The following is a 13,924-nucleotide window of genomic DNA, read 5'->3' on the forward strand; positions in this document are numbered from 1 at the left end:
GTTCATCATGGAAGAACTATCTGTAGTTCACCACCATGTACTCCCCAACAGGCAAGACCTTCTCAGGCAGAACCATGGAGAAATCAGACCCCCGACCCAGGCACCTCAGCCTTGTGATTTGGCTCCTGAAGTCCTAGAGTTTGGTTATTTAAATCTACCACAACCTTGTATGACATTTTCAAAGAAGCACAATTGCCCATTACTCAGGCGTGTTGTGCCGCTAAGTGGAGAAGATTTGTTCACTACTGTCGTTCTAAACACATTGATCCTCTAGAGGCCAATGTTCAAGACATTATTTATTTTATTCATGTACCTCCGGTCTAGCTTTTACTTCTATAAGCCTACAACTTGCTGCAGTAGCAGCATATCTACAGAACAGACCACACTCGTCACTATTCAAGATTCCAGTCATTAAAGCCTTCCTGTAGGATCTCAAGAGTCATTCCTCCCAGGATACCACCAGCTCCTACATAGAATCTCAATATTGTGTTAACAATTTTAATTGGCCCTCCATTTGAGCGCCTCGACTCCTGCCCCCTACAGTTTTTATCTTGAAGGTAACATTCTTGGTTGCTTTCACTTCATTCAGACATATCAGTGAGCTTCAGGCATTAACTGTAAAAGAATCCTTCTTCCAATGGTAAACAAATAAGGTGGTACTACGTGCCAATCCTACATTTTTTCCAATGGTGATGCCTCAGTTCTACCGAAATCAATCTATCACATTGCCAGTATTTTTCCACAACTTGACTCGTTTGCGGAAAAGGCTCTAGATATATAAAACGCTCCCTCATGTACTATATTGATAGAACCAAAACATCTAGAAAAACACTCTTTGTTGCCTTTTCAAAACCAGACAAAGGAAGGGCCATTTCTAAATCAGGTATTTCAAGTTTGTTGGATTGTCTAATGCATCAAGCTTAAAAACTCGTCCTATCCCTCCAAAAGCTCACTGCACTAAAAAAAGGAGCTTCAGTGGCCTTCCTAGGAAATATACCTATCGCTGCAATATGAAAGCTGTTACATGGTCTATGGTGCATATATTTACAAAATATTACTGTAGCAATGTGCTAGCCCGTTAGCGAGCTAATGTAGGCCAGGCTGTTCTATGTGCACTATTTCAAACTGCAGCTCCCACAGGTTAGCCACCTTTTATAGAGGAGGACTGCTATATAGTCTTATCTATTCAACAAAAAACAGGAGCGACCCATGTCCTTGCGAACTGGGCAGCCAAATGACAGTTGTTCATAAGGAACTCATTTAGACCAAAAACCTTCAGTATTGGCAATACATTAATCTCCTGCACCATTTAAGCAAAACAAACATATAATGTAGTCAACCAATATTACAATTAACACCACCAAGCAATATTATTTCCTCGATTTTAGAGAACACATACGACTCAAGAGCATACTGCACCACACAACCATATTTTTAAACTACACCCACTTCAGCCGAAGTGAGCGTGTTTTATTTGCAGTAACAATAAGAAAACATGGAAAATTCTACTTCTGTTGTGTATTAACACTATTTACAACATTAAAAAATAACTTGACTTATGTGACCCCAATGGAGTGCCCATAACCAAACAGTGAAATAGCTATAGTGACAATGTTTAAAACAAGGGATTGGATATTTGAATGAAAAGGATGTTCTTCAGGTATCAGATTAAATCATTCATTCTAGAATATGTTTCTAGTATTCTGGGACTATCTTTTTCTCATTAGTCGACGGCGTTTTGACTCTCTCTTAGTACTGGGTCTCTTCAGAACCGGGATTCTGGGGACCCAGGCACTATGAAAATGCCAAAGGTGTGATCCGATAAAGTTGGTAATAAGAGAACTGAGTGGCCTCCTTGGCTATAATCAGTTCCTATTGTACTGAAAGTTGCCAGCCAATGTCGAAAACGAGGTGTAATTTACGCTCCTGCTATTCTGATGCCCAGGGATTCCGTAACTACGACAGCTGCCTTGGATATCCGTGCATGTAAATGTCAAGGTATTTGTAGAGCGCACTGTCACCAAGCGGTTTCCTGGCGCTATTACTCATACCGCTGTGGAACCCCTCCTGGCTTTCCCTGTGAAGTGTCCACTCCTGGGCACCCCCAGGGTGAAGCCAGGCATCCACAGCGCTGTTGGGGCCGGTGTGGAGGTTAAGCAAGCTATTGCCCAGAGTTGCAGCGTGGGACCCATGATTAGAATAGGCACCGAGGCGAGAAATCAGGTCCGAGGAATTATGAGCCCAAGACCCGCCGAGGCGGGAATTGAACCCTGGTCCCGGACCAGAACTCTGCATCAGGGTCTGCCGCTCTAACCATTGAGCCACACTCCTCCACATAATATAATGCATCCACTTATAGGATCTCTCACCGCTTGGCATTAAACGATTGAATCTAATCACGCCTTTGGCATGCTTAGTGCCTAGGTCCCGAGAATCGCGGCCCTGAAGGGACCTCGTTCCAAGAGAGGGTCGAAATGTCATCAAATATTGAGAAGAGGATAGTCTCAGAATACTAGAAAAATATTCTAGAATTAATAATTTAATATGATATCCGAAGGACATCCTTTTCATTCCAATAATCAATCCCTTTTGTACCGCTTTTGGCCGCCATAAGTGTGGCAGGGTATGCTCAGACGCGAGTCCCTTGCTCACTTCGCCACTGGATTCAAGCAAGCCGGGCTGAAGACGGCTGGAATGCCAGAAACCGGTCCTCGGAAGCTTGTTCCGGTCCAGGGAAGACCTGGCTTGGCAGTTCGGGCTAGACTGTTCCCATGAGGCACAGGGTCAGACTGATTTGCATATAGCCATGTCTGAACTGGGGTGGCAGAGTGGGCTAAAGAACGGTGATGGATTAAACCCAGATCTTTTGACTGGGTGGGAGCGCTTGATTGATTCAGATGCTCCGTCCATCACCACCCCCTTTTGTACCGTTGTTTTAAATATTGTCACTACAGCTATTTCACTGTTTGGTTATGGTTACTCCACTGGGGCCACATAAGTCAAGTTATTTTTAATTTTTTTTAAATAGTGTTAATACACAACAGAAGTAGAATTTTCCATGTTTTCTTATTGTTACTGCAAATAAAACATGCTCACTTCTGCTGAAGTGGGTGTAGTTTAAAAATCTGATTGTGTGTATTCTCCTGAGGTATACGTGTTCTCTATAATCGAGGAAATAACATTGCTTGGTGGTGTTGATTGTAATATTGATTGACTCTATTGTATGCTTGTTTTGCTTAAATCCTGCATGAGATTAATTTATTGCAAATACTGAAGGTTTTTGGTCTAAATGAGTTCCTTAAGTTTATCTAAGCATGTGTATCTACAGCCACAGATGCCTCGAATGGAAAATGTTACTTACCCAGTAAGCATCTGTTCATGGCATGTAGTGCTGTAGATTCACATGAGCCCAGCCTCCTCCCGGACACCTGTGTTTGTTCCAGTTACTTTCAATACTTATCCTACATTCTTTTTGCACGGTCATCTCACTATACTGCACTATCCTTCACACTCCATTCTCACCCGTCTTGCTTGAAAACAATCATGGAGTCGATGACCATGCAGATTACCAGCACAAGGAGGAGTCACTATACCTCGTTTGAAAGACTTTCTTAGAAGAAAAATAACTTGCACACATCCAAGCCCAAGACTTGGTGGCAGAATTATGCTAAGCATGTGAATCTACAGCACTACATGCCAGAAACAGATGCTTTCTGGCTAAGTAACATTTTCCTTCTGGAGCATGCTCTATATACCTGCAGATTCCTCGCCAGCCCGCCCGCCCAATTTACACTCTGGGGATTCGTTGTGGTACTGATGTTAATTTTGTGCACTGTGTTCCTTTATGTTCTTCAGGGTTGTCTCTCTAAGGGTGTGGGGGTAAAAGTATGAGACCTGACAGAAGAGCACTGTGTGGCGCCATGTGGGGCTCTGTGTCATCATGTCTAAGAGGTGCTAGAGGAAACTTGGAACCATGGTACCACCTACCATTTTAGGAGAGTGCTTGCAGAATTTCAGGATCCAGTCCGAAGCCTGGGATAGTGGTGGATGAGGTGAGGAAACTGCAGATTGAGTATTCACCAGAAAGATCATTACCAACTGTAAGCAACTTTTTGTTCGGGTTTCGGGCCGAGCATCCTCAATATTTACACAGGAGAGAGCTCCAACAGGTTTGTCCAGCTCCCAAACATTCCTAGCAAAATTTGCATTACTCATTTGTAGGGCTGAGACCCCTTCCAATCTTCCTCTGCTGGAAAAGGGTCAGTTTCCTTCGAAGGTATAGGGAATCTTCTGGGTGTTCCTCAATATTCTAGGCAGGGCCGGCTTTAGGGCAGTGCGACCAGTGCGGCCACACTGGGTGCTGATGTGTGGGAGGCGCGCTGACCTCAGGGGATAAGTAATAACTTATGGTTTAAGAGATATGGGGCGCTTTTGCCCCGGTGGGAGTGAGAGAATCTGAGGAAGGGGGCATGGGGTGTGGGGGTGCCAAAAATGATTGTTGCACTGGGCGCCCCCACGCTAAAGCCGGCCCTGAATCTAGGGAACATGAAATGGGAGAGGGGCTATATTTGCACCAGATATAATAACTAAGAGGGATAGTTCCCAGGTAGATAGAAGCTGGAACAGCTTTACAGCTACTGTGCAGGAAGCCACAAGCCCAGCACAGCAAATAATCAGCTTGGCATCCAGACAGTGATGCAAACCAAACCAACTGAATTGGTATATTTATCATGTAGATGCCTATGCTATATTTAGAGAGAACATGTCTTTCTTTTCTCAATACACGGACATCTGGAGGAAAGTAGCTTACGGGGTAAGGATGCTTCATGCAATAAACATAAATTAAATCAGATATATACCTTGAGGTATGCTGAAACCCCCGGAACGGAGGCCAGAAAAACTTTGCATGCTCTGTGGCAAGAGCAAAAGCAAAATATAGGCACTGTCTAAGGAACTGCTGTCCATTATACCATGATGTATTGATTTTACAATTGTTTTTCCTTATGTCTGCTGCAATTCACAGCAATAATGGGATTTGCATGTCATTTCCGTGCATTGTTTTCCAATAAAATAAGCGGTTCACATATATTATCAAACTTTGTGGCCTCACTGAACCACATAGAATATCTTCTAATAAAACTGAGATACCCATTCATATGGTCACCATCATCTGTCAGGTCTGATAGGTAACTGGACCAACACATCCACTGTGGGGATCACTCACCTTTTCACCCTGCTGTGGTTGATAGAATAATTATTAATGGGTTGTTTAAACATACACATCTGTTATCTGTCAATAATGTTGAGAGATGCTGAGGGGTGAGAATACGCTCTACAAATGCACTGACTAAGATATTTGCAGTCATATCTGTTGTCATTTACAGGGACATTTAGAATTTTTAGATGTTGTAGCATTACCTTAGGCAGGGCTCTCACCCCCACCAAATTTGTGGTTTGCACCTTCTTATTTAGAGGTGGAGGAACCATCAAGTTTAAGGTAGATCATTAGCTAGCACTGGCGTTTTGAAACCCATGACAGGCGGAGCATTCGCGACACATACGCCGGTCTGTGTGTATCCGAAGATACACCCCATGCAGCAGGCTTTACAACATTTTGCCTGCATGGGACCTCCACACAAAGCATGGGAGTCTTGGCCAGGGAAAAAAATCAGTGGCCCCCTCACGAAGGCAGGCAGAAACCTCACGTCAGGGCTGTTGACCAATTTTTCTCAAAAGTAAACCCTCCTTACTGAGTTTGCTTGTAAGATACAAAAATAATCTTAAGCTTACTGTGCAGCCCACTGGGCATTACTATTTTTGTAGTAGCATTGTAAATGGATTTATATAGCGCTTACTACCCCAGATGAGGCGTGACAATCTTTAAGCCAAGTAGCACGATGCTCCGGAACCCAAAGTTAATCCAGTATTATTGGTTATTGTTAGCTACTGGAATTACTCTTGTGAGCCCAAGCAAACAATTCCTGGCATTCGTTTCTTTGTGGTGGATTAAACTAATTGAAATTGTTACTGGTCATTAGCTGGGCATATGTGACACACAAACATTGTTGGTGTTCTTGATTGATGATCTAGTGGAGATTAGGTATTGTTAGGTTGCAGAGGCAGAGCTTTCAGAGGAGGACAAGTTGTGATCTTGTAGATAGGTGTAAGTAGTTTGCATAAATAGAATAATAGAGTTATGGCAACCATGCATGTAACAGAATAATGTGTGTTCACAGAGAGAAGGCATGCAGAGCATGTAAAGGGAGAAGAGGGACATTTGAAAAAATAAAGAAAAGACGACAATAAGACGATTTAGGTAACGGTCAGTTTTTCATGCCATATTTTAGAGATATGGAGGATCTTTTTTGAGATAGAATGCAATTTAATGATGCAAGACTGTAGAGAAACATGGCATGACTTACGTATGAAGATAGTGCTATATGATCAGCTTCTCCAGGCAGTAGAAGTGTATGGCTTGCATTTCTGAGGGTGGAGCTCCAGACACTGAGGTATGACGGTTGGTGACAGGGCTCCCTTGAGAAATTCAGCGAAGGCCTTGTTAGCAAAGTGCTTCTGATTAGACTTCCTGAAATACTGCCCTTTAGTAAATAGTAAGGGTGAGGAGTGTAACTACAGACTTTGTTGCACAAGGTGAAGGGGGCCCGTAGGTGAGGCCCTCATTTTGTCCTCCTTGAGTACACTTTCAGTCTGGCTGCCTAGAGCAGAAATCTCACATCTCTTTGCGAGTGTGTTGTGGGTGCTCCCAAGCTGTCGACTACCCTGCTGCGAGGGCACCACTACACAAAGGCTGTGTCTGGAGAGCCGCCTGGAAAGGATATATGAAAAGAGGACTCCCCCACACCTGCTCTGATGCATGAGACCGTGGATGCCCTTGCACCACGAGTAATGTGAAATTCTGTGTTTATACAACTATAGGCAGATTGTTTAACGTACAAACACCATACACAGAGCTTAAAGGATATGGGCTGCCCTGCTGGTCAGTTGTGGGCTGAATTAAATTTACACCATCTCACCCTCACCCCAAGAGAAAGTTTCGTTTTCCAGAATTAATAAGCACAACAATGTGGCCCTTAATTGGAAACTGATACACATTGCTTGCATCTTTAAGAGCATTCTGATTCTGGGTGGAGTCATGCTGTTTTCATGTAGCTGCAGTATAAAAGTGTTGCATTAACCCTTAATAATCAAGGATCGCTGCACACCAATAACTGGCCAGCTGATGTACCTTAAAGGAGAAGGTGTCACAGACTTTCTGGCAGTATTTAAAAGACATTGCTGTGCAGTCGGAGTTGTAAGCAGAGTAACCAAACTGAAATCATTCAGCGCATCACAGAGATCTCAGAACAGTAAAATAAGAGAGCATTGGGGTGGGGACGCAAATACCCCTGTTTATGTCTCTTTAAGCATGTAATCACTTTTGACAGTTCATTTGGGGACTCCCCTCCTCTGCTACTGTTGTTCAGTCATCTCCAATCCGTTTACAGATACCAGTGCGAGAGAATGTGGCAGCTGTGCAGACGACAAGGCAGGGGCTGTCAGCCTAGCCCTCCACCTCTCTTGCCAGTGTAATACTGTCATCAGTACTTTTAAGAAATTTAATTCAAAGGCTTTGGATGTACTGCTTTTCCATCACTATATTTTATTAACACTCAAAACACAATCTTAGTATTACTGTACTCATCCTAGGACCTCAAAATCAAGCCTGGATGAGTCCGCCTAACCATAATTACAAAGGTTGGGGAACATAAAAACACAGTGACCCTGCTATCGCTGCTTGACTTACCAAAGACATCCGGCACACGCCCCCCCCCCCCAGATGGGTAATGCCCCAGTGTTGGCGCAAGAAGAGGTCACGCCATCTCGTCTTCCTCCCATCCTACCACACATACGTTGGATGAAGGTGGTCCTGCTGTGTTGGGACCATCCCTTTCTTAGGCCGGTGCCCTACTTTTAATGTAAACAAACATGACCATTTGGAACACATTTTTTTACAATTTTCCCTCTCTAACACTGAGCTGGTATCTTCCAGCTTGTGGCTTGCAAGTCTGAAAGACTGGATCAAGCTACCTGCCATTTAAAGGGATGTATGACGTTACAACGCATACTTTTACAACGCCTACCTTTACAACGCGGTTTTTACCACGCATACCATTACAACGCATAATGCTTTTAGGCGCTGGATAGTGAATAGTTTAATTTACTATTCCAACTCCAGTCCCCGTGGATAGTAGGGAAGGTTATTGGATAGTAAATTAACCTATTCCCTATCCTAGAGCGCCCACCAGAGCAATGTGCTGTAATAGTTTGCGTGGTAAAAGTTGCGTTGTAATGGTAGGTCGTTGTAAAAGTTTCGTTGTAAAGGTTGTATACCATTTAAAGACCAAGGGATTAGTTTAACAACGTTCTTTGAAGTCGAAAGAAAAATAGCGCATCATGTTTACCTCTCTGGGAAACTGATATTGCTGCATTCTGTTCAGAATCACTACTTAGCAGATGTGACTCGGTCATATGATATGGGTTCTCAAACAAGTAATGGTTAACCAAAATTCCTCTTGTCCCCTTGTCCTTTAGGGCCTTTGTGGTGGAGGACCAGCCCTGCATGACTTTCCCTTGTAAGAGGCCATTAGTGTTACGAACCAGCGTCCGCTTCTCTGTCAGCACAAGGTGAGTTGAGTGTTGCACACATGCGATTAGGTAGCACAAATGCGTATCCAAAATCAGTTTGTTAAAATAATTTTGTATTGGACTCTCCAGTATGTTTTGTGATATTTCCTTTTGTTGGCACTCAAGCAAATATGTCTGCATGTGCAATCTCATTTCAGCTGGGTTATAACCCCTTTTGTTATTAAAAGCACCAAGAGAACACTTAGTTTGTGATGCAAACTGTATTCAATTAGATTTTTTCTTGTATCTGTCCTTTTGTGAGCACATAAATAAAAGTTGTACTTTTCAGTGAAAATAAACTATTTATATCAATGCCACCAATAAGTCTGCATTACAATTCACACTAAAACTAATAATTTGAAGAGTTACAGTTCCTAAATATGAGGGCTGGGTCAGGTGATGGTAATCAAAAACATGAAACTGAGGTTAATTAAGCCAAAAGACAACAGTGTAGGGCTTGTGTGTGCAGGTTTGAAGTTTTTCCCAGTGTTGTTGATACCATGTTTCTCATAGATAATTCTAACCACAGATTCTCATCTTTTGGATAGTCTCTAGGCATCAGACTGGGTCTGGAAGATCTTCAAAAGTACACCTGTGCGCTATAATGTGACACATTTCCACTCCAGAAGTGTCATGTGGAGTCTCAAGGGTGCTGATATTAGTTTATTTTGTTCTATTCCACCTGATGCAGATACGGAATTACCCTATGTCTCTTTGAGAGTGTTTTAGCTTACAAATATTTTCTAAAAATCAGTGTGCTAGGTAAAATTTAACCCCTCTAAAACTAAATGGTCCAAACCTCCCAGGGACTTTTGCAAGCAAATGTGTGTGACAGATTCCTATCAAATGTGGTGCCTGGAGACAGAACATGACTTGAAGGTCTGCACCAACTGTCTCTATATTGCCAAGCACTGGAAAACTCCACGCCTTAACTGATCAAGGTCGAAGAAAAGGTCCTGGACCCGGTCTCACTCCCAAACTCATTCCTGTGGTTTATCTTCATCACACTAAAAGTCTTCGGCGAAGTTGAAAAAGTTGGACTCGACCCCCTCCCCCTACTTTCGAACTGTAGAGAAAGCGCAAGGCCATCAACGTTCTTGGTCTCGCTCTCTAAACTGATCTCCTTTCAGAGCCGATTCCGACCCTTGTTCCGAGCCATTACGAATTCCTCGACCTATTGGTCACACCCCAGCAAATCCAGGACTTTCATAATGCGATGCCGCACCTACTTGGCTCATTACCTACACCCTCTGTAGCACTTCCGGGCCCCAAGAAATCACAAGGACCTCCATCAGGAACTCACCGGCAGTTCCGTCCTCAGTGCCTGTTGGACGCTCTGGCCTTGCCACAGACTCTGATCCTATCACCAGGGCACATGTCGGATCATGGAGCATTGACGCTGGATGATGAAGTGGTGCAGATTTTATCTTGAATGAGACCACGGCCTGATCTGTCTGGGTCTCAGCCTTTGGATATCCCACCTGACTCCGATATACTGCCTTTGCCTCATGGAAGGGCCCAAACGTTACATCTCTTTTCAGACCAGATTCTGATAACCACAAGTATGATACTGGGGATGATATTACCCAACTATATACCAAATATAACTAGTCTCAAAATCTCCAGGATGCCATTGGCCTGGAGACCTCACCAGACACTGTATTAATTTGCCCACCTGTCCCTACTACAGAAGATGGCACAGCTTTCAGAATGGTTATGCAGAGAGCATGGAGGTGAAGACCAACTTCCTCACTGAAGTTGCCCTTGCCTGGGCCTACCACTGCGGAGCCAATACTTCCATTTAATGAGGGCCTTACAAGCACCTTTCTTCGGACCCTTTTGAAACTCTGTTCCAGACCCCCAGTGATCAGACAAATTGCGATTTTGGGGCTCTCGGCCAAGCATATTTTGGGGACTCCTGTTTGGAACAGCTTTGAGTTTATGATCCAGTTTCAGCTGTTTCATGCCATCTTTGGCCAGGTCACTGACAGTGCACAGGCACACTCATCCAAATTCTGAATGTGTTTATATCTAATTTTCAGGGATAACGATGTGTGTTTTCAATATTGTAATGCAGCTTCTGTTTTGCTACAGATACATTTTTATGGATGTTGCATGAAACATTAACACAATATTATAATTCACAGATCACCCATTTTGAAAATCAATGAAAGGAAACCGGTATTTATACCAATTTGTTGAAGAATTTTTCAAGGTAATCGGGGCAAGACTCTCTGCAGAACAGAGCTGGCGTTATGAGGGGGCCCCCTAAAGGCTGGGGCCCTGGGCCAGCGCCCACTTTGCTCATACCTTAAAACATATCAGATTGCAGGACGCCATGGCCGGCCCCGGGATCCCAAATTTGTTTTGACTCCCCACCACACGCCAGAGAGCAGTGCAGAGCAGAGAGTGTAGGCCTCATGGAGTAAGGTCAGCCTGAATGTGTTACCTACCACTATGAAAAAGTGGCTCTATATATAATTGACTAGAATGAAGTACAGTGTGTTTAGAGTCCACCAACCCCAGAGGTATAACAGAGGCTAAAGTCAGAACTGACCTTACTCTCCAAAGTGGTAGCTTGGTCGAGCAGTAAGGCAGTACTAGAGGACAGTGTAAAGCATTTGTTGTACACATTCAGTCAGCAAAAGGTTTCACACACTCAAGGACTGAACTCCAGGCCAATTGTTTTTATATCCACAGATATAGTTGTTTTACTTTTAGAACCAACAGTTTTAAAAATATACTTTTCTGGTTATGAGTAATCTCATGTAAATACTTTGCAAAGGGGCAATAAAGGTTGTGCAGGCAATGATTACAGTATAGATAGTAAGCAACACAGTCCTGAAACACACTTTAGCATTGAGCTCAATGGGTTTTCTACATATAAGTACAGTTGATTACTTTATAGATTACTTTGGGAGTTCCAGGACTAGGTTTTAGATTCAGTCCTGGGGTCTAAGCTGAAACCAGATTAGCAAAAACGTTTTAGTTACTGTAGTGAATGTTCATGAATTTAAAGCTGTTTTAAAAGTTCACACTTAGAAACTTTTCAATGTAAATCTCACAATGTTATTCAATGGGAGGAAATTCAGGTTGCAGGTAAAGTATGATCGCGCTACTTTTGTAACCCAGCACTGGTCTCCTAGGGCCAGCTCTGGGGGCTTAACTCAAAACAGGTAGGTAATTGCGTTTCAGTATTTCGTATGATTTTTAAAGAATATTTGCAGTTTTCAAAAGTAGACACTTTGAAGAAATTTCATAGACAAGCAGACAATGGGTTCCTATGGAGAAAATACAGATTACTAGTAAACCCGCTAGGGGTTACTTTTGCGGTTCAGTACTGGGCTGAAAGGTACAGTACTGGCTTCTCCCCTGAACCCAGGTGAGTACTTCGGAATTCAGACTTAGGCTGATTTTATAGGAATATTTTCAGTTTTCAAAACTTCACACTTTCGAGTCAAAATGAGTCAATGTTATCCAATGGCAGGTAAGTGAATTACCGGTTTCCAGGTGAGTACTTGGTTGTTGAAGGTAAGGTTCTGGGCATAGACTCAGGGGTCCCCCAGGGTCAGGTAAGTACAGTTAGATCAGTCCCAGTGGCACAGAGGCGACCGGGTGCAGAGGTAGGTAGGCCGAATGATATCCAATGAATGAAAGGGGGCCTTCGGTTGGTGGCTGCTGGCAAGCAGGCCACGCAGCTCTAGAAGCTGGGCTCCTGGTCACTTGCTCAGGGCAAGGGGGGAGTAGGATAGGACAAGGAGGTCACAGCCAGTGGCACTCGGGCGGCTGGGTGCAGGGTGCTTTTGAGCCGTCGGTCGCTCAATGTTATCCAATGAGGATCTTGAAAAGGGAACAAAGGCTGCAGGCTTGGGACGGAGACTCTCCAGGGGCGACCAGCACTTCGAGAGGTAAGTTGGGATGTTGGAGCACAGGTAGGTACCCCACAGGGAGGCACAGGGGGCTGTAGGGCGCTGGGTGCAGGGGTGTCTTTGGGTGTCGGAAAAGCTTACCCTCAGCTGGTCGCGGTTGGGGTGCCCCCTGGTTCTAAGTGCGCTGGGGATGCTCAGACGTGGGTCCCAGGCACTCCACACCACTGGAGTCAAGCTAGCCGCATAAGTGCCCTGGTTCTGAGTCCGCAGGTGTCGTCTGGTTCGTCGAGGTGGGTCTTTGGGCACTGGACTTCAGGTCCCAGTTGCCGGGGGGACGTCCTCGTGGTCTTGGTTTGGTTGGGCCCGGCCCAGGCTCGGCTGGTGCAGAGTGGCTGGTCAGGACCTCCCTTTCTGGCACCAGGTGGGTTGTTGCAGCAGAGCCTCTGCTGATGGGAGTCCCAATCTTCAAGAGGGTGAAGGCAGGCAGGTCCTCTGGGTGTCCCAAGGTTGCTGTCCGCAGGGGCCGCCGGGTTTAGGCAGGAGCAGGTTCCAGGATCAACGGGCCGGTAGGGCTGGGGCCAAGTCAGTTGTTGTTGTCCTGTTAGCAGCTGCACAGCGGGTCGTCGTCTTCTTTATCTTCTTTCTTCTTCTTGGTATCCGAATCTGAGGAAGGAAGGTTCAGGGAGCCCCTAAATACTAAATTTAGGGGCGTTACAGGTAGGGCAAGAGCAGGGACCAATGGGTCCCTGTCCTGGGGTGAGGACATGGTGAGTAGCCTGCTCCTCTACTGTGGGAGGGGGGAAGGAGCCTAGCTGGGATTGGGCAGGGCTCCCCATCTACAAGATGGCCGGAGCCCGGGTCATGCTTCACCTCGCCTCCTCCACCTGAGGGGTGGAGTTGGCAAAGGTTGGCACACCCTCCTTCCTGACGTAGTTTTTCCCGCCAGTCTCCCTGCCAGAGTGGGGGTAGAACGGGTGGGGGGGGGCAGTTGCTGTGTACAGCAAATGGTCTAGAGAAGCTCTTGAAGGCAGTATGCCTTTGAAGCGTCCCCCTGTCCATCCTGGGGGAGGAGACATAGCACCTCGCCCCGGATGTGTATTGTTGCAGGCCCAGGAAAGCGGGGGGCTCTCCACCCAGGGGTCCAGCAACATGTATGCTGTGTGGCAGCCTCTGCAGCCACTCAGCCTAGACGTGGATTGTAGGTTCGGGTTTTGGAGGGCATCTCTTAGATGCCCTCTCGTGCATCTTACATATAATCCCACACTGACATCAGCGCTGGTTTAATGTGCTGAGAAGTTTTGTACCAAACTTGTCAGTCTTCAGTGTAGCCATTAGGTGCTGTGGAGTTCGTAATGACAACCTCCCAGCAC

At 45.0% G+C, this 13,924-nt stretch overlaps 1 protein-coding gene across 2 annotated transcripts in view; it reads left to right on the plus strand.

Moving 5' to 3' along the window:
• STAT2 (signal transducer and activator of transcription 2) overlaps nt 1-13,924 on the plus strand; it is a 534,553-nt gene that overhangs the window by 248,457 nt on the left and 272,172 nt on the right. For both annotated transcript variants that reach the window (XM_086959626.1, XM_086959619.1), the window contains exon 11: nt 8,593-8,685. In XM_086959626.1, the coding sequence (XP_086815752.1) occupies nt 8,593-8,685 (93 nt within the window). The remainder of the gene's footprint in view (nt 1-8,592; nt 8,686-13,924) is intronic.

The sequence above is a fragment of the Lissotriton vulgaris genome, chromosome 1_1 (assembly GCF_964263255.1).
Source record: "Lissotriton vulgaris chromosome 1_1, aLisVul1.2, whole genome shotgun sequence".
NCBI classification, from domain to species: domain Eukaryota; kingdom Metazoa; phylum Chordata; class Amphibia; order Caudata; family Salamandridae; genus Lissotriton; species Lissotriton vulgaris.